Source organism: Phacochoerus africanus, chromosome 11, assembly GCF_016906955.1.
Source record: "Phacochoerus africanus isolate WHEZ1 chromosome 11, ROS_Pafr_v1, whole genome shotgun sequence".
Classification (NCBI taxonomy): domain Eukaryota; kingdom Metazoa; phylum Chordata; class Mammalia; order Artiodactyla; family Suidae; genus Phacochoerus; species Phacochoerus africanus.
Genome location: NC_062554.1, coordinates 66,244,648 through 66,268,795, shown reverse-complemented (window position 1 = coordinate 66,268,795; position 24,148 = coordinate 66,244,648). Strand labels below are relative to the sequence as shown.

Here is a 24,148-nt window from a genome sequence, read left to right as displayed (position 1 = left end):
TCTCAAATTCACTCATTCGTTTACTCATCCAACAACACTGGATGTATTATCCAATGGGAGCATGCATTAGCTATTACATTAGGCACTGTGGGAGACTGAAGATAAATCGGAAAAGCGCACAAAGTTCACTAAGGGAGGGTCATATAAGGCAGACACTGCTGGATATCCTAATTAAAAAAAAAACAACAGGAGTTCCCAGCATGGCTCAGCGGAAACGAATCTGACGAGCATCCATGAGGACACAGGTTTGATCCCTGGCCTTGCTCAGTGGGTTAAGGATCTGGCGTTGCCGTGAGCCATGGTGTAGGCCAGATCCTATGGTGTGACTCAGATCCCGTGTTGCTATGGCTGTGGTGTAGGCCAGCGGCTACAGCTCCGATTTGACCCCTTGCCTGGGAACCTCCATATGCTGCAGGTGTGGCCCCAAAAAGACAAAAGACAAAAATAACAATAATAACAAAGAACAAGAATAACAAAAATGCTATAAGAATTTAAAAGAGGGAGACTATTCTTCTGGGAGAATAGGAAAAGTTTCTTCAAACAAGTTGCATTTGCAATGCATGCAACATGCATTAAAAGATGACTATTGCTTAGACATGCAGACGTGAAGAATGGACACCTTCAGTTCAAATAACAGTTTAAGCAAAGGCCCAGTGGAGTTGCTGTTCTGTTTGGCTATGGTATAGTGGAGCAGAAACAGGAAATAAGGTTGGAAAGCTAGTCAAGCCAGATGTAGAGGGGCTTGAAGACCAAGCCAAGGGGTGTACAGTGTTGTGAATAGCGCAGCACCTCTCAGACTTAACTGCGCACACAAATCACCTGGGGATCTTGTCACAGCTGATCTGGGGATAGGACCTGGGATTTTGCCTTTCCAGCACCCAGGCTGTGCTGATCTTGGGAGAACACATCTTGAGTATCAAGAATACAGACAGCGGGGAGCCACTGCACAGAGAAGCTGCCTGATCCCCAGTGTGTTCCAGGAAGATGACACCTGATAACAGTGCACCAGGCAGACTGGACTGGGGAGAAGCTGGGGACTGTGGTCCCCAATGCTGATTGTTAGAATCATCTGGGAAGCTTTTACACCACACTGTTACCCAGGCCTTACTCCCAGAGATTCGGATTTAATTGATCTGGAGTGGGGCCCAGATTTCAGCATTTGAAAAAATGTTCTCCAGGGAATTCTAATGTGCAGCCAGGATTGAAAACCTCTGCTATCGATGACACAGCAAGTACTCAAATCATTCAGGCAGAGATGATGATGAGCTAAACCAGGGCAATGGCAGTGAGAATAGAGTGAAGGGGCCAGTCGTATAAAATATTGTAAATGTGGAAGGAACAGAGCTCAGCAACTGTCTGTGCAGCAACTTAGAGGAAGGGCTGCAGCATCATTTCTGCCCATTAGAGACAGATGGATGAAATGGTTAAGAACACAGACTCTGGAGCCAGACTGCCTGGGTTTGAATCCCAGCTCTGTTATTTATTTACCAGGGGTGTGTGTGAGTTGTGAGTGAGAGAGAGGGGAGAGAGTATTTATTTACTAGGGGTGTGTGGTTTGTGAGTGAGAGAGAGAGAGAGAGGTATCTTGATCAATTCCTTAACCTCTTGATGACCCAGTTTCCTCATCTGTTAGCTGGCAATAAAAGAAGAACTAAATATGGAGTTGTGAAGATTGAATTAACATAAATGTAAAAGCCCTTAGAACCACGCTTGGCACATAGGAAGAGCTATCAAGCTGTTTGCTGATTTTATAAGCATGGTTTATCATCTATTCTGATATCTCCAGGATGTCAAACGGCACGTAAGACAGATCTGGAAAAAGAGAAGCTCTTGAGGTCTCCCAACCCTCAGCCAATGTGAGGTCACTAGGTCACCCATTTCATGAATACAGTTGCCTCCCTCCATCCTGGACCCCATTCCCAAGGTCCCTACTTGAACTGCTGGTCCTTGGTGCTTCGCGTCTTGGCCAGGAAGCGCTCTGCCAGCTTTTCCAGGTTGCGGGAGTAGTCCATCTCGATCTCAGCCTTCTTCCGGAAGAAGTCCTGGAGGTCCTGCAACAGCTGCACCCGGAGCTCACACTGCTGGTCCAGACATTTCATCTGCTCTGTGAGCTGAGCGCGGATCTCTGCAATAAAAGCCAGGTGAGGCAGTCAGACAGAGATCCCTGGAAAAAACCAGAACGCCAACCTTGACCCCTTCCATTTAGTTGTTCCCTGACCTCTGCGAAACGTAAAGCTTTTAATTAAAAAAAAAAAAAGGCAAAAACAAAAGCAAGCCCATACTGGCCACGTGATGGGAAGCATCACCAAAAACTCACCAACTCTTTTCAGACCCTTGGAGAACAATGACACCATGGATCAGCTAAATCATTTAAAAGATACTGTATATAGCACAGGGAACTCTACTCAATATTCTGAAATAACTTGTACGGGAAATGAATCTGAAAAAGAATGGAAATACATATATGTATAACTGAATCTCTTTGCTGTACACCTGAAACTAACACAACACTGTAAGCCAACTATACTCTCATAAAATTTTTTAAAAATTAAAAAATAAATCATTTAAGAGAAGCTGCTTATCAGATATAATCATATTCAGAGCTACCACTTAAGAAGCAATTGACTGCTCCTTTTCCAACGCAGTGTCAGAATCGGGGCTGTCCTCTGGCAGGGCGCCTAATGAATTCTCTCATCCTAGGAGGTAGGTACTATTTTCATCCCTAATTTAAAGACAAGAAAACCGACTCTTGAGGAAGTCAAGCTACTAGGTGGTGGAGCTGGGATTCAAACCCACACAGCGTGACTTAAGGGCCCAAACTCCAACTGTTTTTTGTTTTTGTTTTGTTTTTTTTGCTTTTTTTTTAGGGCTGCACCCGTGGCATATGGAAATTCTGAGGCTAGGGGTTGATTCGTAGCTGCAGCTGCCGGCCACAGCCACGGCCACGGCCACGGCCACAGCCACAGTCACAGCCACAGCAACTCAGGATCCTAGCTGAGTCTGTAACCTACAACACAGCTCACGGCAATGCTGGATCCCTAACCCACTAAGCAAGGCCAGGGATAGAACTTCATTCTCATGGGTTCTAGTCAGATTTATTTCTGCTGCACAGAAACTCCTCAAACTCCAACAGTAACTCCTCAAACTCCAACTCTTTAAACTTTCTCCCATTATTTCAAAATGTTTTTCTGCAATGTCATTAAGTAGGGGGAGGAGTCGGGATATTTTAATGGAGATAGAAGGGCAGTGGCAATTAACAATGAAACAAGCCCCTCCCCCCAACTTCTAGGCAAGCAAACCTCACCGTCAATCAGATTCCATTCCAATATCTTTGAATGTAAATCAGTCTTCAAGAAGCTGATAGTTTCACCAGCAAATATCACTCATATCTCTGTTGCTTCATCCTCACGGATGCTCAGAGCTTCTGCTGTGTCAAAGCTGGAAGTATTTCTGGTGAAGTTACTCTAGCGCAGCAGCTTTCTGGCTGGCCAGCATCCTCATACCGGACTAGCAAGCACCCTCTCTGGAAATGCAGCAGTGGCCACTTCAGATACAACCAGATCTGCCTCAAATGCAATAGTGCATTTGTTCCTGACAAGAGACCTGGCACCTGCAGGAAGCAGCTTGTCAAAGCCAGGCTGCTTTTCAGCTCAGGGAAGGCCTGCAATGCATATCTTCCTGAGGTTATGTCCCAATCTCCATCTGAGTCACAATGGAGTCATTTCTTTCATCTCCTTCTCCCCAGAAGCCTGCTCAGCTCCAATACCATAGGAAGTGATAGTGACTCCACTGCCAGGGAAAAAGAGCACCTGTATTATTATGCCTTTCCTTATGCACGCACCAAATTCATTCCCCAGTAACAGAACTGTAACAATGCTTTCTGTCTATGCTCGGCAATGCATGGGGTGGGGGTGTGGGATTTTTTTTTTTTTTTCCCCTTTATGGCTGCACCTGTGGCGTATGGAAGTTCCCAGGCTAGAGGTTGAATTGGAGTTGCAGCTGCCAGCCTACACCACAGCCATAGCAACGCCAGATCCAAGCCTCATCTGCAATCTATACCACAGCTCATGGCAATGCCGGATCCTTAACCCACTAAACGAAGCCAAGGATCAAACCCACATCCTCATGGATACTAACTAGTTGGGTTCGTAATCCACACACAACAGGAATTCTCAGAATCCAGAGTTTTCTTCTGAGCTGTGGATAAATCAGACGTGAATCCAGGAATGGAGCTATGATGTGGAAAAGTCTGCCAACCACTCCTTCTATGAAGCAAAAGGGATGGGTACATGGTGCATTTACTCTTGCCTTGGAGTAGCTGGGGGTCCATCATCCATACTGGTCTTCATTTTTGTCTCTTTCTTTTTACAGATATCAGGATGTACTGCCTCTGGTTCTTTGGGGGTGATCTCAGGTGATCTGTAAATGTAGTTCTCCCCTTCTTCGTCCCCCTGCCTCCCCCGGGCCAACCATCAATGCCAACCAGGCCTGGGGTGACCTCACCTGAACTGAAACTGAGCACCGGAGGATTGTTTCAAGCAGACAGAAGGCTGCGCAGAAAAGCCGCCTACCTCATCACTCATCAAAGCTCTCTTGTTCTCTGTTTTTTTGGAGTCTGATTACAAGGGTGTAGGGGGAAAGATCTGCAGAGGGCACATCAGGCATCTGGCTCTTGCCAGGGATTTCTGGGCCTCTTAAAGGCAACAGCCCTTGTCGAGACGCCTCCTCCAGGAGGCATCCGCCCCACTTTTATCTCATTTATTTATTTATTTATTTATTTATTTATTTGGTCTTTTTAGGGCCCAGCCCACAGCATATGGAAGTTCCCAGGCTAGGGGTCAAATTGGAGCCATAGCTGCCGGCCGACACCCCTACCCCAGCAACGCTAGATCCAAGCCTCATCTGAGATCTACACTGCAGCTCGTGGCAACGCCGGATCCTTAACCCACCGAGTGAGGCCAGAGGTCGAACCTGCATCCTCACGGATACTAGTCAGGTTCTTAACCCACTGAACCACAATGGGAACTCCCTGTCCCACTTCTATCTTTGACAGACAGAGGTAGTAGCTGGCAATAGTAGCCACTGGGTGGGCAGGCTGGGAGGAGAGGCCATTCACAAGGCTCACTGATACTCCTTACAACTTGTCCATTAAATAAGAATCAGAGTGTCTGGGGTGATAAGGCTTTCCAGGTACCTAGTCAGTAACAGATGTACAAGAGGATGTGGACAGGCAAAGGGGCTGTCAGCCCTCCCTGAGTCACTTGTAATTCATGTAAGACTTTGCCTCAATAAACTCCCTAACCAGGGGAGCAGAGAAGGGAATGCTTTAGGAGAGTTGATGTCCACCTTTGCCCAAAGAAGGGGAGGCTAAGCAACCTCCCACGACAACCATGAAGCCACCCCAGGGCTGTCCTGTCTGAGGCATAAGCAATTCCTAGGAGGCTTTTAAGATAAGTGAATTAATCTAAGAAGGCCCCATGTACATCCAGCCTGCACAGAATTGCATCCCGACCTCCTCAGACGCCTCAATGAATGGGTGGCATTACCCGAACGGACCCCGCCCTCAAGCATCCCCTCTGGGTCCCGGAAGGAAAGAAGGGGAGCCTCCGTTTACTGAGCACCTTTCATGGGCCTTTAATTACATATGCATTTATTTATTTTTTCTCTTTTTTGGCCACCCCTTGGCAGATGGAGTTCCCTGGCCAGATATCAGATCTGAGCCGCAGGTGCGACCGAAGCCCAGCTGCAGCAATGCTGAATCCTCAACCCACGTTGCAGCGCTGGGGATTGAACGTACGTCCCAGTGCTCCCAAGAGAGTGCTGATCTTGTTGTGCCCCAGCAGGAACTCCTTGATGGGCCTTTATACACATCATCTCATTTCATCTTTACAACAAGCCTCTAAGGTGTCCCCAATTATCCTGGGTGCACAGATGAGAAAACTGAAGCATGACTCGCCAAGTAACTTACCAAAAGGGTCATACAATTTGGTGCAAGAGGTGCTGAAGCCAAATTAAGGTTTCCCTTGACTTGTCAAAGAGGTTGACAGTGGGGCAAGGAAACAGGAGAAATGGAACAAGAGTTTGGAGTCTCCGGCGTCTTTCTGGGGAGCTCATAGTTTTCTGGCTCCCACCCTTGGAATGTCCCCTTCCCCACCTTCCAGCTGGGGTGGTGACTCAGGCCCCCAGAGTCAAGTTTGGAGCAGCCCGGTGACTCATTTAGCTGCCCATGTTTCAACGAGTCCACAACCAGGCGGGAACCCTTCCTGCTTCCTAGATCTACTCCACAGGGCGGCTTTGGAGGAAGTGAGACTGCACCATCCCCACCCGGATCCAGAAGAAGGAGAGGTTCTGCTCACAGATATCACCTGCCACTCTGGTTACTGTGTGATGCAGCACACAGAGCGTCTCCCCTCCCCCACAACCTGCCTGGAAGAAGCCGCCCCAGCTCCCACCCTCATACCCTCAGAGCCCATGCACGGAACGGAGAGTCCGACCACCCCCATCTCCAGGCCTGCAGCTCCAAGACAGAATGGGTGCTCTGTCCGGGGCAAAATGTGCTGCTTCAGGCTTTTGCCACCACTGCTGTTGCAAAGACAAACAATGGTCCCCAAGAAGGCAGCTGTGCCAGCCCCAGTCCTCTGGCCCTGCATACAAGGGGCAGGAAACAATAGGCCACTGAATGCCAGCATGCCTGGGCCATGTGCCCAGGCTGGAGGCCCCTGTGCACTCTGGCTTACCAATAAACTATGAGGGTAGAAAGAAGAAAGGGGCGATTTATAAAACCATGGAGGAATCCTCACAGTTCCATCCACACAGTTCCAGCGTGCTTAGGCCAAGTATGCACGTGCACACGTGTGTACACTCAAAGACACAAACTCACGCCACCCACACTGGGCTCTAGCACGCCGATTCAAGAAGCCTTTGCAAATCCAGTTTATAGTTGGATGAGAGTTTCTGGGAGCTGTGGATGATGGGGTCTTTGTAGGTTCTGTCCCTAGAACTTCCCTGGAAGAAGTCAAGGTCTCTTTTTCTAGAAGCAGCTGCATCTCAGGACTACAAATGAATTCCCTGGCCATCTAGAAAGCCCAAGTACAAAGGTCGCCATGCTGGAGGGATGCAAGTCAAAAATGAGCTCCCCGGGCACCTCATACAGCCCATTTATGCAGCAAATCTTTACTGAGGTCCTACTGTAGGACAGACCCTGTGCTAGGTATTGGTGACAGAGGACAAAACAGGCCCAAGCCCTGCCCTCAGGAAGCATGACTTGACAAGAAGAGGAGGGAAAAGAAAGCAAGACAGTCTTACTGCTTTTGCTTCAAATATTCTTTTTTTTTTGGTCTTTTTGTCTGTTTTAGGGTCGCACTCGCGGCATATGGAGGTTCCCAGGCTAGGGGTCTAATCGGAGCTGTAGCTGCCAGCCTTTGCCACAGGCACAGCAATGCCAGATCCGATCCAGGTCTGTGACCTACACCACAGGTCATGGCAGTGCCGGATCCTTAACCCACTGAGCGAGGCCAGGGATCGAACCTGCAACCTCATGGTTCCTAGTCGGATTCGTTTCCACTGAGCCACGAAGGGAACTCCTGCTTCAAATATTCTTTATCATAACACAGTCAGGTAATAAGCCCCCACCGAAAGACCAAATATTTTGAACTTATCAGCAACAGGCAAAAGAGATCAAGCAAAAATACTGAGAAAATTTCAATGTCATCTGACTCCTCCTGTTTATAAAAAATGATGTGAATAAAAACTACAGCTTCCCTTGAAAAAGGGGCCCACGTTTTAGAACAAGTTTCCTGAAAATCAGAGTTGACCTTTGATTAGTATTTCATTCAAAGAGTTGAGTCAAAATTGAACCCCACAGTTCTGGAACTAGATCCTGGTGAGAGTGCACAATCTTGAGACTACTAAAAAGAAAAGAAAAGAAAGAAAGAAAGAAAGGAAAGAACCCAAAATTGTACACTTCAAAGGGGTAAATTTTATGGTATGTGAGTGATATCTCATTAAAAAAATTTAATCCCAGCAAAACAGCATGTCCTGTTGAGCACCTTCCTGTCAGCTCAAGGGAAAATGGCCCAACAAACAGGCACCAAAAGGAGGAAGGAATTCTTGGTTTCCATTTCTCCACTTGTATGGGCTGAATTTCAGTTCTGCACTGAATATTCTTAAAGCAAACTTTTTTTTTTTTTTTTGCTTTTTAGGGCCACACCTGTGGCATATGGAGATTCCCAGGCTAGGGGTCCAATCGGAGCTACAGCTGCCGGCCTACACCACAGCCACAGCAACGCCAGATCCGAGCCGAGTCTGCGACCTACACCACAGCTCACGGCAATGCCGGATCCTTAACCCACTGAGCAAAGCCAGGGATCGAACCCGCAACCTCATGGTTCCTAGTCGGATTCATTTCTGCTGCGCCACGATGGGAACAAAGCAAATTTTAGAAGCTGTCCCTTAGGACAGCAAAGCTTGGCCATGACATTGAACTCCACCAGCAGATCACCATTCCATCATTTCCAAATGGTGTCCCATCCAAACCTGGCAAGGACCCTTTTTATGCATGAGTTCAAATCCAGGATCAGCAGACACATCCAGAAAAGCCCCCCGTAGGACGTGCTGACTCCTTGTCCATGCGTAGCCACAGGTGAGAGCCTAACTACACCGGTCCTGGGAGTTAGAAAGAGGCTCATTTTCTTTTTAGAAAGATGCTGAAGGGTCACAAAATGGATGAAATTCAAAGAAAAACTAGACCTAACAGGATACCGATCATTTAACAGAAACAGTAAGGCCCTGCCACAGCAACAATCATGGAGACTCTAAATTATATAACACCTGCCAATGCAGGTGACATAATCCTCGGAAAACTGTCCTTACCTCAGAGAACACCCAGGGAATTCATCAGTCAGCAGAGTACTAGGGGAATTTGCTCAGCTTAGTGCTTCCAACCCAAAGCAATTAGCCCTCTCCTTTCCCTCTTTCAAAATTCATCTCCTTCTTCTGGAATTTTCTCTAAGTCATACGAATCCCACATTTCTGAGGAGAGAGTGAGGGTAGGAGGGCAGGCCAGGAAAGACGCAGTTTTTCAGGAGAGTGACGCAGGCATGTCCTTCCCTTCTTGATGCGTTGGCATGTAGGGGACAAGAGCTGTCACTCCCACAGGTTCTGTTCAGCGCCCGTGGAGCAGGAGATCAGGCCCCCATGCTCCCCCACTGGGAGCCGGGCCCGACTGCCAGTCTTTTTCCACAAAATCTGCCTCACCTGCTTTTAGCCTTTCATAAACACATGACGTCACCTCTGCCATCTCAGGAATATTCCTTCCTTGTACCTTTCCAGCAAGTGTTATATAAGAAGACAATCAAGTCTTTCACCAGGCTCCACTCTCCGTATCTCTTACCAAGACCTCTTATCGCCACAGTAATCAGCTCCTCTCAAAACTGTCCCCCAGGAAACAAAATGCTAGAATGGCTTGCCAAGTCTTGCTCTTGACCTGCGGGTTTGCCTTTCTAGAAACTCAGGAACAGGAGGGCCTTTACAATTTTGTTATGGGACAGATGGGAGGCACAAAGCCCGGAGAAGGGAAAGGAATTGCTGGAGGTCAGACAGCTCTTTAGCTGCAGATCGGGGCCTGGAATCCAGGTCACTGGGTTCCTAAGCCAAAGTTCTTTCTTACTTACTCTTACTGCAAATATTTATTTGAGCCCCTTCCAGGTGCTCTGAGAGGACAGAGACAAAAGTCCTCTGTCAAAGTCAGCAGAGTGGTCAGGAAGAAACAAGCGAAAAAACTATAACAAACCAGATGAACTAAGAATACAAATAAACGAGGTACGTACACGGTGTCGTGAGAGCAGAGAGAAATGAGGCACATGTCACCCTCAATCCATCTGCTATACCATGTCTTTCAGTGACCGACATCATTACTTATCTCTGAGGAGTCAGCATGCCAAAAAAAAAAAAAAAGCCATCACACCACTCCTAGTAAACTGGAAAACAGCAAATATTTTCCCTCAAAGAGTGTGATTGATGGCCTTTTTCCTTGTTACTTCGCTCTGCTGATTACAACAGAGAAACAAACGTGAGTTGATCCAAGCAACCAACCAACAAATAGCTACCAAGCTTCCCAAATATGTGGATGTGATATAACTTATCGTTATTTTTTTTTCCTTCCTTGCATCCATATCCTCCCTCACTCTTGGTCCCTGTGCTTTTCATAAAGCAGATGTCACCTCTGGCCTCTCCAAAGGTGGTTACCTCCAGGCCCTGTTTAGGAGCTACAAGACCTGGGAACAATGTCAGTCTGAGGCTGTGCAGCCATCTCGCCACCATGAGTACAAAGCCTGTCTGAGCATCAAGCTCACCTGGAGGAAGCAGAACCAAGACATGGGACAAGGAAATTTGAGCCCCTGAAACAAGTCATGGCCAGATGCCAGCCCTATCCCTGGCCCTTTCTATCACACAAGCCAACCGATTCAGTGTTTGCCTAAAATAGTTTGCTTTGGGTTTCTGGTCCGTTGCAAATGAAGGCGTCTGAGTGGATGGTGTGGCAGATTCTCAAGTATTCAGAAGGATGAAGGTCCCTGTTCTCAAGGAACTAACCATCTAATTGTGAAAACGTGATCAAAATATATATTTTCAAAATAGAGATTTATAAATTAAAAAATATATTTATATATTATATACAATATATATTTCAAAATATATAATTGCTTATATATTACCTACTTATGCAAGATACAAATATATATAAAATTTCCTGTCATAATATGCTGTAAGAATGAAATTAAGAACAAACACAAGTGAAAGCTTAAGGATTCAGAGCAGTGGGGACTATCATTGCTAAAATAAGCTTTCTTGAGAAAGATGAAACTCCTTAAGAGGAAGAAATTATTTGTTTGGGTCACCAACTTACTCCTAAATACCTGGCATACAGTACACCTCCAAATTTGTGGAAGGAAGGAGATAAAGAGAGAAAATGGGAGGAAAAGATATAAAGCTGTTTTCCCACTCCAGCCCCACACAAAAACTTCAACATTCAGAGGTCGGGCAGTGAGAATGAGGACTTTTGTTTGATTCACAATTTGCGTTAGTTTTAGGTGTACAGCAAAGTGATTAAATTATACGTGTACATGTACATTCTTTCAGATTCTTTTTTTTTTTTTTTCCTTTTTAGGGCTGCACCTGAGGTATATGGAAGTTCCCAGGCCAGGGGTTGAACTGGAGCTGCAGCTGAAGCCTATACCACAGCCACGGCAACATCAAATCCGAGCTGCATCCATGACCTACACTGCAGGTATGGCGAGGCTGGAGCCTTAACCCACTGAGCGAGGCCAGAGATCCTCACAGAGACAACGTCAGGTCCTTAACCCTCTGAGCCACAATGGGAACTCCTCATATTCTTTTCCCATTAGGTTATTACAGAATATAGTAGAGTTCCCTGTGCTAGACAGTAGGTCCTTATTGATTATCTATTATATATGTACATATATATATATATATTTTTTTTTTCTGCACCCGTGGCATATGGAGGTTCCCAGTTCCTAGGCTAGGGGTTGAATTGGAGCTGAAGTCGCCAGCCTACACCGCAGCCACAGCAATGCCACATCTGTGACCTACACCGCAGCTCATGGCAAAGCTGGATCCTCAACTCACTGAGCAAGGCCAGGGATCAGACCTGTGTTCTCATGGATGCTAGCCGGATTTGTTAACTGCTGAGGCACAATGGGACCTCCAGATTATCTATTTTATATATAGTAGCTAACAGGCTAGTTTGGATTTCAAGAGACCAGAAATGGAGCTGGTGAAAGTTCGTGTCAGGATGAAAACAGAGTTGCAGGAAGATCAGAGTGGAGGAGGTCTGCTGGATGGATTCCAAGGCCTAAATGAAGAGATGGAGTGAGCGTGAATGAGCAACCCAGGCTGAAGGAGACAGAGGTCAAAATGAGTGGGAGAATTCCAGGAGTGGAAAATCCTTGCACATACCAACACTCATCAATCATTAGTAGGAATAATACATACCTTGAAGCCAGTGATCCTAAAGCTAGTGAGCCCAAGCTATCCCTCCCTCTACAGTGGTGAGCAAACTGGCTAAGAACCATCACTGGGTTCAAAGGTAAGACCTGGAGATCCCTGTGTGGCTCAGCAGAAACAAATCTGACTAGCATCCACGAGGACACAGGTTTGATCCCTGGCCTCGCTCAGTGGGTTAAGGAGCCGGCGTTGCCATGAGCTGTGGTGTAGGTCACAGACACGACTCAGATCTGGCATTGCTGTGGTGTAGGCTGGCAGCTACAGCTCTGATTCGATCCCTAGCCTGGGAACCTCCATATGCCATGGATGCAGCCCTAAAAAGATAAACAAAACAAAACAAAACAAAACAAAACCTAAGACCTTCCCCTTGGTTCACCTTGGTGGGAGGAAGGAGGAGTGAGGGCAACTGGGCTGCTGGCCTCTTGGCTTTCCTTCTACTAAGTCCTCTCTGTCGCACTTTAAGTTTGACCATCTCTAAAACGGTCTGCCCTTTGTTAGTCACCTCTACCTTATTAAAGAATGAACCCTTCCTCCGCTTGCATTAACTCCACACTACCTAAAAACAGTGCATGCAGCTTTGGAGACAAAGAGAAACTAGCCAGGGGGAAGGAGGAGGAGAAAAATGGCCTTAGGAGTTTCCAAAGGACATTCATTCATTCATTTTTGAGCCCCCAAGTGAAGGCACAGAAAGCAACCTCGTAAAGCTGATATGCATGAGAGAGGGTGTGAGGGGGAGTATCTCAGGGAACTTTAATCATCGGGATTGCTCTTGGCTGGCGCCTCAGTTCTTTCAAGTGACTCAAGAGAAAGTCAAAGACAAAAGGCTCCCAAATGTACAAGCTGGCCACATCACACGCCAAAGTAGTCATCTGAGCTCCAAGGCCTTGCCCGAGATGTTTAAGAAACAGAATTCCCAAGGTCCAAAGTCTAGAATTTAACTAAAGGTTTGGAATGAGGTGACCAACAGCTCCTCTGGGAAATGTCACCTAGTCTGATGCCCTTGACGCATTGCTGGAGGTCAAGTGGAAGTCAACTGCCAAAGACCGTGATCATCAACCGTCAAGGCTAGCAAATACTTGTGTCAAGATCTGAGCGGCAAATCATTAGAACACGTGAGAAAATATAAGACACTGTCTTGCTTTCAAAGGGCTTACAACCCAATTGGGGGAAAAAAAGGAGGCTAAATGCAAAAGTATTCAGCTGAATAGGATTGTGTGTGCTAAGAGCCAAATTCATGCTCCCAGGCCATGGCCACGCTCAGAGAGGCCATCCGTGTAAAGCAGGGTTGGCCTGAGTTAGTCTGAGGATGTAGAGATGTTACGGTGGTGAAGGAAGGAGGTTGTGATGGCTCCTCAAAGATGAGGGGGCAGGAATGGGCTGATCCAGCTCAGGAGGATATGTGAGTAGAACATGGTGATGTGAAGGTTTACTCCGAAGACGATGGAGAGAAAGAGCGGGCTGGAGAAGCAAGAGAGGGCCCCCGAGTTCTATGAGCAGGTCAGATACACAGGTCCAAAGGGCTCTATAAACTGGCCAAAGCAAGGGGATAGTCTTGAAAAGCAGAAGGGCAGCATAAGGAGAGTCAAAAACCCAAGGATTTCCCTACCAATCCACTCCTGAAAAGACCAAATGTCAATTTAAACATGTCCACTGTGGGAATGGACCGTGGCAAACTCTGCATTGCTCAAGGCTCCAGCACAACAAAATGGCAAATAAACCAGATCAATATTAAAAACCAGATCCTAAATCCCTAGAGAGCTGGCACTGGAGGACTGACTTCATTTTGTGTAGGACCCAGCTTGGGATATGGCACTGGCACAAGTTGAGTTCCACCAGTCTGGACCAAGCCCCTATGAGCTGTCAGGAAAAGAGACAAACGAAGACGACTATAGAGGACCATGAGATTCATCTGGACTTTAAAAGGGAACTTCCTGTTGGAAAAATGCAGTTTTGTTCTCCAGTCTGGAGTTCTTAGGAGAGGTCAAGTCTGGAAGAAGACATCTGTGAGCCATCAGCAGCTAGACAGGAGTATGGAGTTAGCCATGAAAGTACATGCAAGGAGTTCCTGTTACGGTGCAGCAGTAACAAACATGACTAGTATCCATGTGGACTCGGGTTTGATCCCTGGCTTTGCTCAGTGGGTTAAAGGATCCAGCTTTGCCGTGAGCTATGGTGTAGGCTGCAGATGCAGCTTGAATCCTGCGTTGCTGTGGCTGTGTGGCAGGCCAGCAGCTGCAGCTCTGATTCGACCCCTAGCCTGGGAACTTCCAATACTGTGTGTGCAGCCCTGAAAAGACAAAAAGAAAAAGAAAAAGAAGGAAAGAAGGCATTCCTGTCATGGTACAGCGGAAATGAATCTGACTAGGAACCATGAGGTTGAGGGTTCGACCCCTGGCTTCGCTCAGTGGGTTAGGGATCTGGCATTGCTGTGGCTGTGGCGTAGGCCAGCAGCTATAGCTCCGATTGGACCCCTAGCCTGGGAACCTCCATATGCCGCTGGTGCGGCCCTAAAAAGCACACACACAAAAATAAAATAAAACAAAATAAAAGACAGAAAAGAAAGAAAGTGCATGCAGCTGCCTAAAGAAAGCACGTAGCATGAAAGAGTAGACCTAAGCCTGGGGCCACCCCCATTTAGGTGGAAAGCAAAAGAGGAGACAGGAAGTAGACTGAGAATGAAAAAAGATATACAAAGGTGCACATCTTTGCACTTACACAAAGGTGTAACTGTAAATTACTTAATGACAGTGGGGCAAAGAGTTTGCTCACCTTGGCAAAGAGCCTATCACAGTTGAGAGTTGGCTACACATCACCCAAGATGAATACAAGTGTCTGGCTGGCGGGCTGGGTCAGCCCATACCGCTCCAGTTGCAATGGCTGTCCCCGTCCTTCAGTTGTTGGGAGGGCTGGCCTGACAGTGTCTCGCCTTGTACCTGTGCACGCCTCTCCAGTCCCACCCGGGGGTTTCCCTACTGCCACTAAGGCGTGAGATTTGGAGGGATCTGCTCAGTCACCAGCCATGCTATGAAGACGCATAAGGGAAGTTGAAGCTCCACGATGTCAACCCCTGACTAATAGGAGACGGGAGCTGGCAAATGAAATCTTCCCCTTCCTTCCCCTGGTGGACCGTTCAGAGATGTAGTGGTTTCACATATTTTCTCTGACGATATCCCACAAACCCAAAGAGTCAGCCTCTCTTGAAGCTGTGGGCAGCCTATAAGCAGCCCTTAAATCTCTCCTTACCTCTTTTTCTCACTTCCCTTTCCCCCAATTCCTGCTTCCTGGCGATGGCTCCCACAAATCAAGTGCAAGCTTTTGCCTCAAGAGCTCTATTTTCCTAGGGAACCCGACTAAGACACTTACCATGTGCCAGGCACTGTTCTAAATGCTGGAGAGATCATCTTTTCCTCGATGAAATTTATGCCGCAGTGAAAGTATCCAATTGGTAAATCCTGGAGACGAGCTAATGCTATTTCAAGAACTCAATGCATTTGTGAAGTGATTTGGTTGGTTATGAGAACTGGTTTAGTTGGCTACATTTTGTCCTCCGTGGAAAGGTAAGCTGTCTCTACAAAAGCTACGGGCAGGTGTTTCATATACAATCAATAGTGATCACAGATGCCATTTACTAAATACTTTCTATGTGACTCATAGGAAGTTGAGACAACATTCACGTATAAAAGTATATTATCTTACGTAATCCTCGAAAAGTCCCAGTGGGATAAGTTTGCAGTAAAGCAGAGTGGTTAACAGCACAGACTTTGCATTCGGAAAGACCTGGCTTTAATTCTAGCTCTGCCACATGCTAGCTGTATATCCTTGAATAAGATACTTAATCTCCCTAAGTCTGTTCCATTACTTATAAAATGGAGTTTGTAAAAGCAGCCACCCCAGTGGATTGTTATAAAGAGTAGAAGAGATAATGCAGATAAAGTGTTTATTATATGCTGGGTATCCAGTCAGATTCCATTATAAGTCAACCATAATTCTTCCCACTGCGCAGATGGTGGCCACCGAGGTTGAGAGAGCTCATTAACTGCCTGAGGTCACTCAGATAGTTACAGATCACAACAGGATCGAAATCTAGGTGTGTTTAATTCCAAAATCCGTGCTCTTAACCCCTCTCCTACATTTTTAAAAATTCAGCTGCGATAGGGAGTCATTTGGTCGCCTTTTATACTGAAGTCCCATAGTTCTAGGATGAAGTTGGCAGTACTGATTGGGTAACAAAAGAGATCCCTGAATTTCTCCAACTTCTCCAACACAAATCCTCATTCTCACTGCTTTATCTCTGAATGTTTAAGTATTTGTGGTGAAGTGGAGTGGGAAAACACCTTTATATCACTTCTTCTTGAAGGAAACATAAGCAAAAAGTCCATGCCCACCTAGAGAGCTATCAACTAGAGGTGGCAGAGCAAAATCAGAGTTCCACTCAACTTTCTATGAGCTTCCTTGGCACAAAAAATACTTTTTTTTAATTAAATAGTATTTAATGAATGGCACCTGTGATCACTATTGATCCCTGTCAATAAGTGGAAAACAGACAGTCTATAACTGGAAACAGACTACCTGGGCTCAAAACGCCAGCTCCATTACTTACTAGCTGTGTGACCCTGGGAAAAGTACTTAACTTCTCTGTGCTTCAATGTTTCCACGTGTAAAAGTTCATTAATAATGGTACCTACCTCTTTTGTTTTTTTGTTTTTGTTTTTGTTTTTGTTTTTTGGGGTTATTTTTTTGGCCATACCCGTGGCATGCACAGGTTTCTGGCCTAGGGAGTGAACCCACACCACAGAAGTGACCCAAGCCACAGCAGTGACAATGCCAGATCTTTAACCCACTGAGCCACCAGGGAAATCCCTCTTAGCATTTTTATGAGTTAATATTTGTAAAGTAACTAGAATAGTTCCTGGTATTGCAAGTACTATATATGTTTTTGCTAAATACATAAGTCAAGTCTGTCTTATGGGCTCTTTGATTCTTTAACTTTCTAGACAAGAAAGTACAGTATGTGATAGAATAGAATAAAGTAGTGGCTTCCTAACTTTTACCAGCCAACACATACACACACACACACACACACACACACACACACACACGAAACAAAATTTCATGAAACAATACATATGCCATAAACTCTGATATTTTGACATTTTTAAAAATGTTGCTTGTGTCCCATTAATTTGATTTCATGACCTAGTAGAAGATCTTAATCTGTAGGTTTAAAAAGCTCTGGAATAAACCACATGACCACTAAAGGCAGAACTAGAACAGAGTCTTCAAACCCTCGGCTCCTTATTCATCGTTATTATTCAGTCAGAAAGGGCTTAAGTTTCACTTCTTGCTGGAAAAGGAACTCTACATGCTGGGTCCTCCTCTCAGCGCCTCCACAGTTCACGTGAACACTAGAAATTCAGAGAACACCAAGGAAACAACGGACACATCCTGTCTATGCAACTTCTGTTACCATTGCCCAAGCCAATGTGCCATCCTTATGCATTAGGGAGAATTCCTCCGCTGAGTTTCGTCTTCCTGATTTTGAGGTGCAGCAAGTCAAGTCACCCATTGCACCTTCAGAGCAAAGAAGGTGCTGATCTAACACAACAAAGCAGTTAATAAGCAGATGGTAAACAGAATAGGCAAAACATTCATGGTTAAGTTGGGGAAAAAAAAAAGGAGTCCTTATCTTCTAGAGATAAATACTGAAATATTCATGGATGAATAATGTCTAGTATTTGGTTCAAAGTGATGCAGGGGAGTGGGAGGGAGTAGGGGATAGAAATAAAACAAGACTGGCTGTGAACTGAGGATTTTTGAAGCAGGGTGATGGGTACATAGGATTTCATAACACTCTTCTAGTTTTATACATATTTGAAATTTTTTGAAACTAAAGGTTTTTAAATAATATGATTAATGGCATATTTTAAAAAGGGGCTTAAAAGACTCATAGTAAAGGCAAAGGAAGAGAAACAAAACAGAAAAAACACACAGAGATCTAATATAGAGCAATTTCCTTAAAATGAAGGGCAAATTAAATCTGTGGGTAGGAGTTCCCATCGTGGTTCAATGGAAACGAATCTGATGAGCATCCATGAGGGTGCAGGTTTGATCCCTGGCCTTGCTCAGTGGGTTAAGGATCCGGCATTGCTGTGGGCTGAGGTGTAGGTTACAGATGCAGCTCAGATCCCGGGTTGCTGGGCTGTGGTGTAGGCTAGCAGCCACAGCTCCGATTTGACCCCTAGCCTGGGAACCTCCATATGTCATGCCCTAAAAAGACAAAAAAAAAAAAAAAAAAAAAAAAAAACAAACCTGTGAGTAGAAAAGGGAGACTATGCATCAGGAAAAGTACGTAAAATAACCAACATCAAGACACATGGTGTTTCAATTTCTGAACTTCAAAGACAAAGAAAGAATTATTTAAGAATCAATTGCGAGGAGTTCCCATCATGAATCCGAGTAGGAACCATGAGGTTGAGGGTTCGATCCCTGGCCTTGCTCAGTGGGTTAAGGATCCGGCATTGCCATGAGCTGTGGTGTGGGTCACAGACGTGGCTCAGATCCCAAGTTGCTGTGGCTGAGGAGTAGGCTGGCAGCTGTAGCTCCAATTCGACCCCTAGCCTGGTAACCTCCATATGCCATGGGTATGGCCCTAGAAAAGACAAAAAAAAAAAAAAAGAAGAAGAATAGAGTGGAGTTCCCTGGTGGCTCAGCAGGTTAAGGATCTAGCATCACCGCTGTAGCTCCGGTTGCTGCTGTGGTAAGGGTTTGATCCCTAGCCTGGGAATTTCCACATGCTGTGGATGTGACCAAAAAAAAAAAAAGAAAGAAAAAAAAATCAGTGGAGAAAAAGCAAATTATCTGACAAAATGTGGGGGGGGGGGAATCAAGGTGGTCCCAGATTTTTTCACAGCAACATTTGAGGCCTGAAGACAATGAAGCCAGGTTCTAAGACGATTCTAAGGGAGAGCAAAGGTGAGCCGAGAATACTATGGCAAGCTGATTCACCATTCAGATGGGGAGAAGGCTCAGACATTCGCCAACTTGAAAGATCTCAGCCTGTATAGACCCATGAGTGCCTCCTGAGAGCCAGAAATCCTGCACCCGGGAGACTAATCAAAGCCAAACCACAGGAACAAAGAAGCCGTGGTCAAAGGACAGACAGTAGTACAACACCAAGACCCCCAAAATGGGAGCATGCAGGTCAGAATGTACACGTCAGAAACACTGTCAAGGAACAAAACCCAGATAAGCTGCAAAAACTGGGAGATGGCAAAGAGAGGTACCAGGGAGGTGAAGAATGTGAATCTCCTAATATTTCTAGGTAAGGAAGCAGCCAGTCTGTCAAAAAGTGAAGATGGAGCTTAAAATGTAGTTAAAAATATTAGCAATGACTTCCACCTCCGAATGATTTTCACAAGCGCTATCTGCACCTTAGAGAGAACTTATAGGACTATGAGCTTTTCTAGAGAAGAAACATTCATCTGAAGTTCACCAGTTTCTCTACTTTCGCCTCAGTTTCTTTTTCTTCTGTTAAAGTCAAAGAAAATTCAATTCAATTGTTTGTATTTTTAGGAGTTCCCGATGCGGCACAGCAGAAACGAATCCGACTAGGAACCATGAGGTTGGGGGTTCGATCCCTGGCCTCACTCGCGTGAGCTGTGGTGTAGGTCGCAGATGCGGCTCAGATCCTATGTTGCTGTGGCTGTGGTGTAGGCCAGCAGTTGTAACTCCAATTCGACCCCTAGCCTGGGAATTTCCATATGCTGCAGGTGCGGCCCTAAAAAGCAAAAAAAAAAAAAAAAAAAAAGTTTGTATAAAAAGTGCATATGGCACAATGCCATGCTTATAAAATGATTCCACTCTCACCAGCCACCCTTCTGCTTCTGGGTGCAGAATGTTAGCACTGGAAGAGAAAGTCCACATGCCCATCACCAAATCCACCGCCCCCACCTCCCCTCCCACCCTCCCCGTCGCAGTTCCTAGCCTAGTTAATCTTTCCACCCGCCCCCTAGAACCCACCCCTTCTTGCTCACTCAAGGCCCTTGCTCCTGAAATTACACACTTACATTCTGTAGCAGCATTTTCCCTCGCTCTCGGATCATTCCCATAAGCAAATGAATGTGCTAATTTTTCCTCATCTTATTTATTTTTAAAAGATTTTTATTTTTTCTATTATAGATGATTTGCAATGTTCTGTCAATTTCTGCTGCAGAGCAAAGTGACCCAGTCATCACACACACACACACACACACACACACACACACACACACACAGATTCTTTTTCTCACATTATCCTCCATCATGTTCCATCACAAGCGACTATAGTTCCCTGTGCTATCCAGCAGGATCTCATTGCCCATCCACTCCAAATGCAATAGTTTGCATCTCCATGGGTGGTTCAGTGGTAGAATTAAAAAACAAACACAGTTTCCTTGATCTCCCCTCCCTCCTCTTTTTCTTCTCTTTACAGTAAAACTCAGAGTGGTTGTCCATCCTCCCCTGCCTCTACGTTCTCTCTTCCCTTTTCCTCTCTAGCCCCTTGTAACCAGGCTCTTGCTTTCTCCACTCTCATGATGGGCAGTCATGACCTTCACCTTGCCCAGCCCGTCCGATTCTCTGGACCCGGCTGACTCCACCGCCACCGGGACTGGAAGAGGTGATCACTCCTTGGCTCCAGGACGCCACCCTCTCGGATACACCCTTGGACACACATTCCCAATCTCTTCCATGGGACCTTCCTCCCTTCTCCCAGCCTCCAAGTGCTGACACCCCAGGGCTTAATCTAGGGCCTCTTTTCCATCTCTATTGCTTCCTAGTTGATCTCTTCCAGTTCGGTGCTTGTGGATCACCACACTTCTATTTCCCGTCTGGACCTCTCACCGAATCCCTGCCTCCTATAACTGAGCACACTTCCTCTTGGACGGCTCACAGGCTCTTAGATCTTAACATGCCCAAACCTGAGCTCTTGACATCCACCCTGCTCCCCCATGTTCCCTGGCTCAGTATTGGCAACACCATTTACCTGCCAGGCCCCAAACCTTAAGAACCTTATTACTGATTGTATTCTCTCTCTCCATTCCAATTCATGTGCAAATCCTCTTCGCTCTACCTTCAAAATTCAACCAGAATTAAACCACTTCTTCTTCCCTCTGCCAATCCCAGCTTAGTCCGACTCAGTTTGGTCTCGTTCTGAATTACTGCGGCAGCTTCCTAACTGTTCCTGCGGCCACCACCCTCACTCCCCTACAGTCTAGTCCCTGCGCATCATCTTCCATCAGCTTCACATTGGAGAAAAAAAGCTGATGGCTTTTATTTTTATTTTTTATTAGGGTATAGTTGATTGCAGTGTTGTGTCAATTTCTGCTGTACAGCATAGTGACCCAGTCATACATATATATAGCCTTTTTCTCATACCATCTTCCATCTTGGTCTATGCCAAGAGATTGGATGTTGTTCCCAGTAGGACCTTTCTAAAGCCTTACATTGGCCCAGCCCCTGGCCTCTCTGTTATGGTCACCTGACTCACTGGTCTCCAGTCACACCGGCCTCTCTGTTCACAGAACATGCCAAGCATGCTCCTGCCCCAAGGCCCTTGCATATGCTTTCCCTTGGCTTGAAGCATACTTCTCCCCACATTCATATGGGTAGTTCTCTCCACTCAATTCTTTGTCCAAACATTGCCTTGTCAGAGCAACCTTTGTGGCCACTCCATTTGAAAGAGCCCCTGACACTATCTATGCCCTTAGCCCCTTTTCTTTTTCTTTAAGACACTTATAAATCTATCTACGGATTTGTTTATCAGCTTATTCTCCCACCAGAACATAAGCCCCATGACAGCAGGGACTTCACATTGTTTCCTGCTGATCTCTGGTGCCATAGCGCCAAATGCATAGTAAAGCACTCAAGGAATATTCATCGAATGAATGCATGTAGATCTCTTTTGGTGTCATGGAAGTTGCAGCATTTTATTGCAGTCTTCTATGTACTTTTCAGTTTTGCTTGGATTTTTTAATGAGCCTTTCCTATTTTATAAGCAAACCACAGCTACTCCTTTAAACGTTAAAAGAGAAAACCAAGCAAAAATCAAAGGAGGGATGCATTATCTAATCAGCTCTGCTATATTTTGACAAGTGTTTTTGCCCCATTATTTATGAGAGCCGCCAAAGAGTTCACAATGTAATGCCCACAGGGTATTTTTCATAATTAATGAAACTTTTTAGGAGGAAACTTTACTGGAACCAAAGTTTTAACTGCCTAGGGCTGACCAACGAGTACAAAGGCAAGGCTCCCAAGTGAGATGAAAATTGGCACAGTTTTCCTAACTATCACTTCCCACTGTAATTCTTTTTCAATATTGCTGCCATAATCTAGATGCCAGAGTCTGTTAGCATCCTGCAAACTACAGCGTGATGGTCTTAGGTAATACATACATAGAAAATAAAAACGTCACTTTCAAATAACGAGACACTTCTGAACATGTAATAATCAGGGTCACAGAATCACAGGGGCCAGTGAGAAGATGATAAAGGGCCCCCATAAACCCGTGACACACATGCCCCCAGGAAAAGTTCCTGTCCCTCCAACCAACCCACAGCAACAGCCAGCAGTGTCATTCAGCAAGTGGAATGAACTGCTTCCTCCACTCCCAAGAGGCTCTGAGGAAAATGGAGATCAGAGGGCCACTCCCCTGTCACTGAGCACTGGGGCCCAATGGCAACGTCAAGGTATGAGCAGCCAGGCCATGGTTTCAGTGTCTTGCCTTTACATGCTCAGCTCCAGTGTTACCTACCTCTTCTGCTCTTTTTGTGATGATGAAGGAAGCAGCAGTGGGAAATATGTAGTTAAAACCATTGATGGTATCCCGCATTTAGAAATAAAATTTTAAAACGACATTTAAGTCATTTTTTTTGGGGGGGGTCCAAAATACAAAAATTCCAAACATTAGGTCAAGAAATCAAGTTGCTCTCTCTCTTTTTTTGGCCAGGCCAAAGCATGCAGAAGTTCCCGGGCCAGGGATTGAACCCGTGCTACGGTAGTAACAAAGCCACAGCAGTGACAACCCTAGATCCTTAAACTGCTGAGCCACAACGGAACTCCACCTTATTTTTTAAAAATGTATTAGCAAGTCATTAAATTTCCAACCACATTTTAATGAAGTTGGTCCCAAATTAAGCACGATATTTTTATCTTCAAATGTGTTTTAACAAATCACACGCCTTCTTTCATAATTTATTTAAATAAATTAAATTGCGCACATCACTTGCTAAATGAGAAAAGGAAAAATTATCTTTATATATAATGGAGGCTATTAAATTTTTAAGTCTATGTTAAAATAAACTGTACACTATAATTGCAATAATGTTGATATAAAAGAAAACACTTTACCTAAATTCAATTCTTTATCATAGTTCATAAAAGTAACAAGATTATTTTTTAAATTCTTGAAGAGGTTCGCAAATTATTTCACTCTGAAAGGAGTTCATAAGTTTGAAAATGTTGCAAAATGCTAGTCTCATATAGAAGTCTTTTGGGTCAGACTCCAGTAATTTTAACCAATTTCATTTCTCTTGACCCTCAGCCTGCCTTTTCAAGGAAGCTAATCTCTCAGAGAAAGACTAAGTTATTGCAGTGTGAAGAGCCCAGAATCGGGAGAAAGGGTACAGTAGGAAAATGCACTAGAAAGCCTAGCCTGGTCTAGGGCATGGAGAATCAGGGTAAACCAAAGGAAGAAGCAGGAAAAGTACTCCAGCCCAGAGGAAACAGCATGTGCAAAGGCCCAGAGGCCAGACAGAGAAAGCCACGTGCAAGGAATTGAAATAATATGAGAAATTCAGAGACGCCAAAGAATATAGAGTTTAAGTGAGAGGGTGAGAAAAGATGAGAGTGATTAAAACAAGAGGCAGGGGTCAAGCCCTGGAGAGTACTGCAAATAGTCTGAAGAAGAGCGGAATTTTTCCTCAGAGCAATGGGAAACCATTAACACATGCAGTAGAAATTAGATAAGCAAACTACAGTGTTTTTAATGACCTAAGTGTTCCACTCCAACAGAGAGCCAAAGTAGAAAGGAAATGTGAGACTTTTTATTTTCGGAGGGTTCAAGGCTTCTGAGACTCTTCATATAATGGCT

The 24,148-nt window shown here is 45.3% G+C and overlaps 1 protein-coding gene across 10 annotated transcripts in view; it reads right to left on the bottom strand.

Annotated features, from left to right (window-relative positions):
* SRGAP2 (SLIT-ROBO Rho GTPase activating protein 2) overlaps positions 1 to 24,148 on the bottom strand; it is a 276,234-nt gene that overhangs the window by 164,963 nt on the left and 87,123 nt on the right. For all 10 annotated transcript variants that reach the window (XR_007130747.1, XM_047752470.1, XM_047752469.1 and 7 more), the window contains exon 3: positions 1,933 to 2,125. Coding sequence is in view for 9 of the 10 variants with exons in the window: in XM_047752470.1 (XP_047608426.1) it covers positions 1,933 to 2,125 (193 nt within the window). In the remaining variant the exon portion in view is untranslated. The remainder of the gene's footprint in view (positions 1 to 1,932; positions 2,126 to 24,148) is intronic.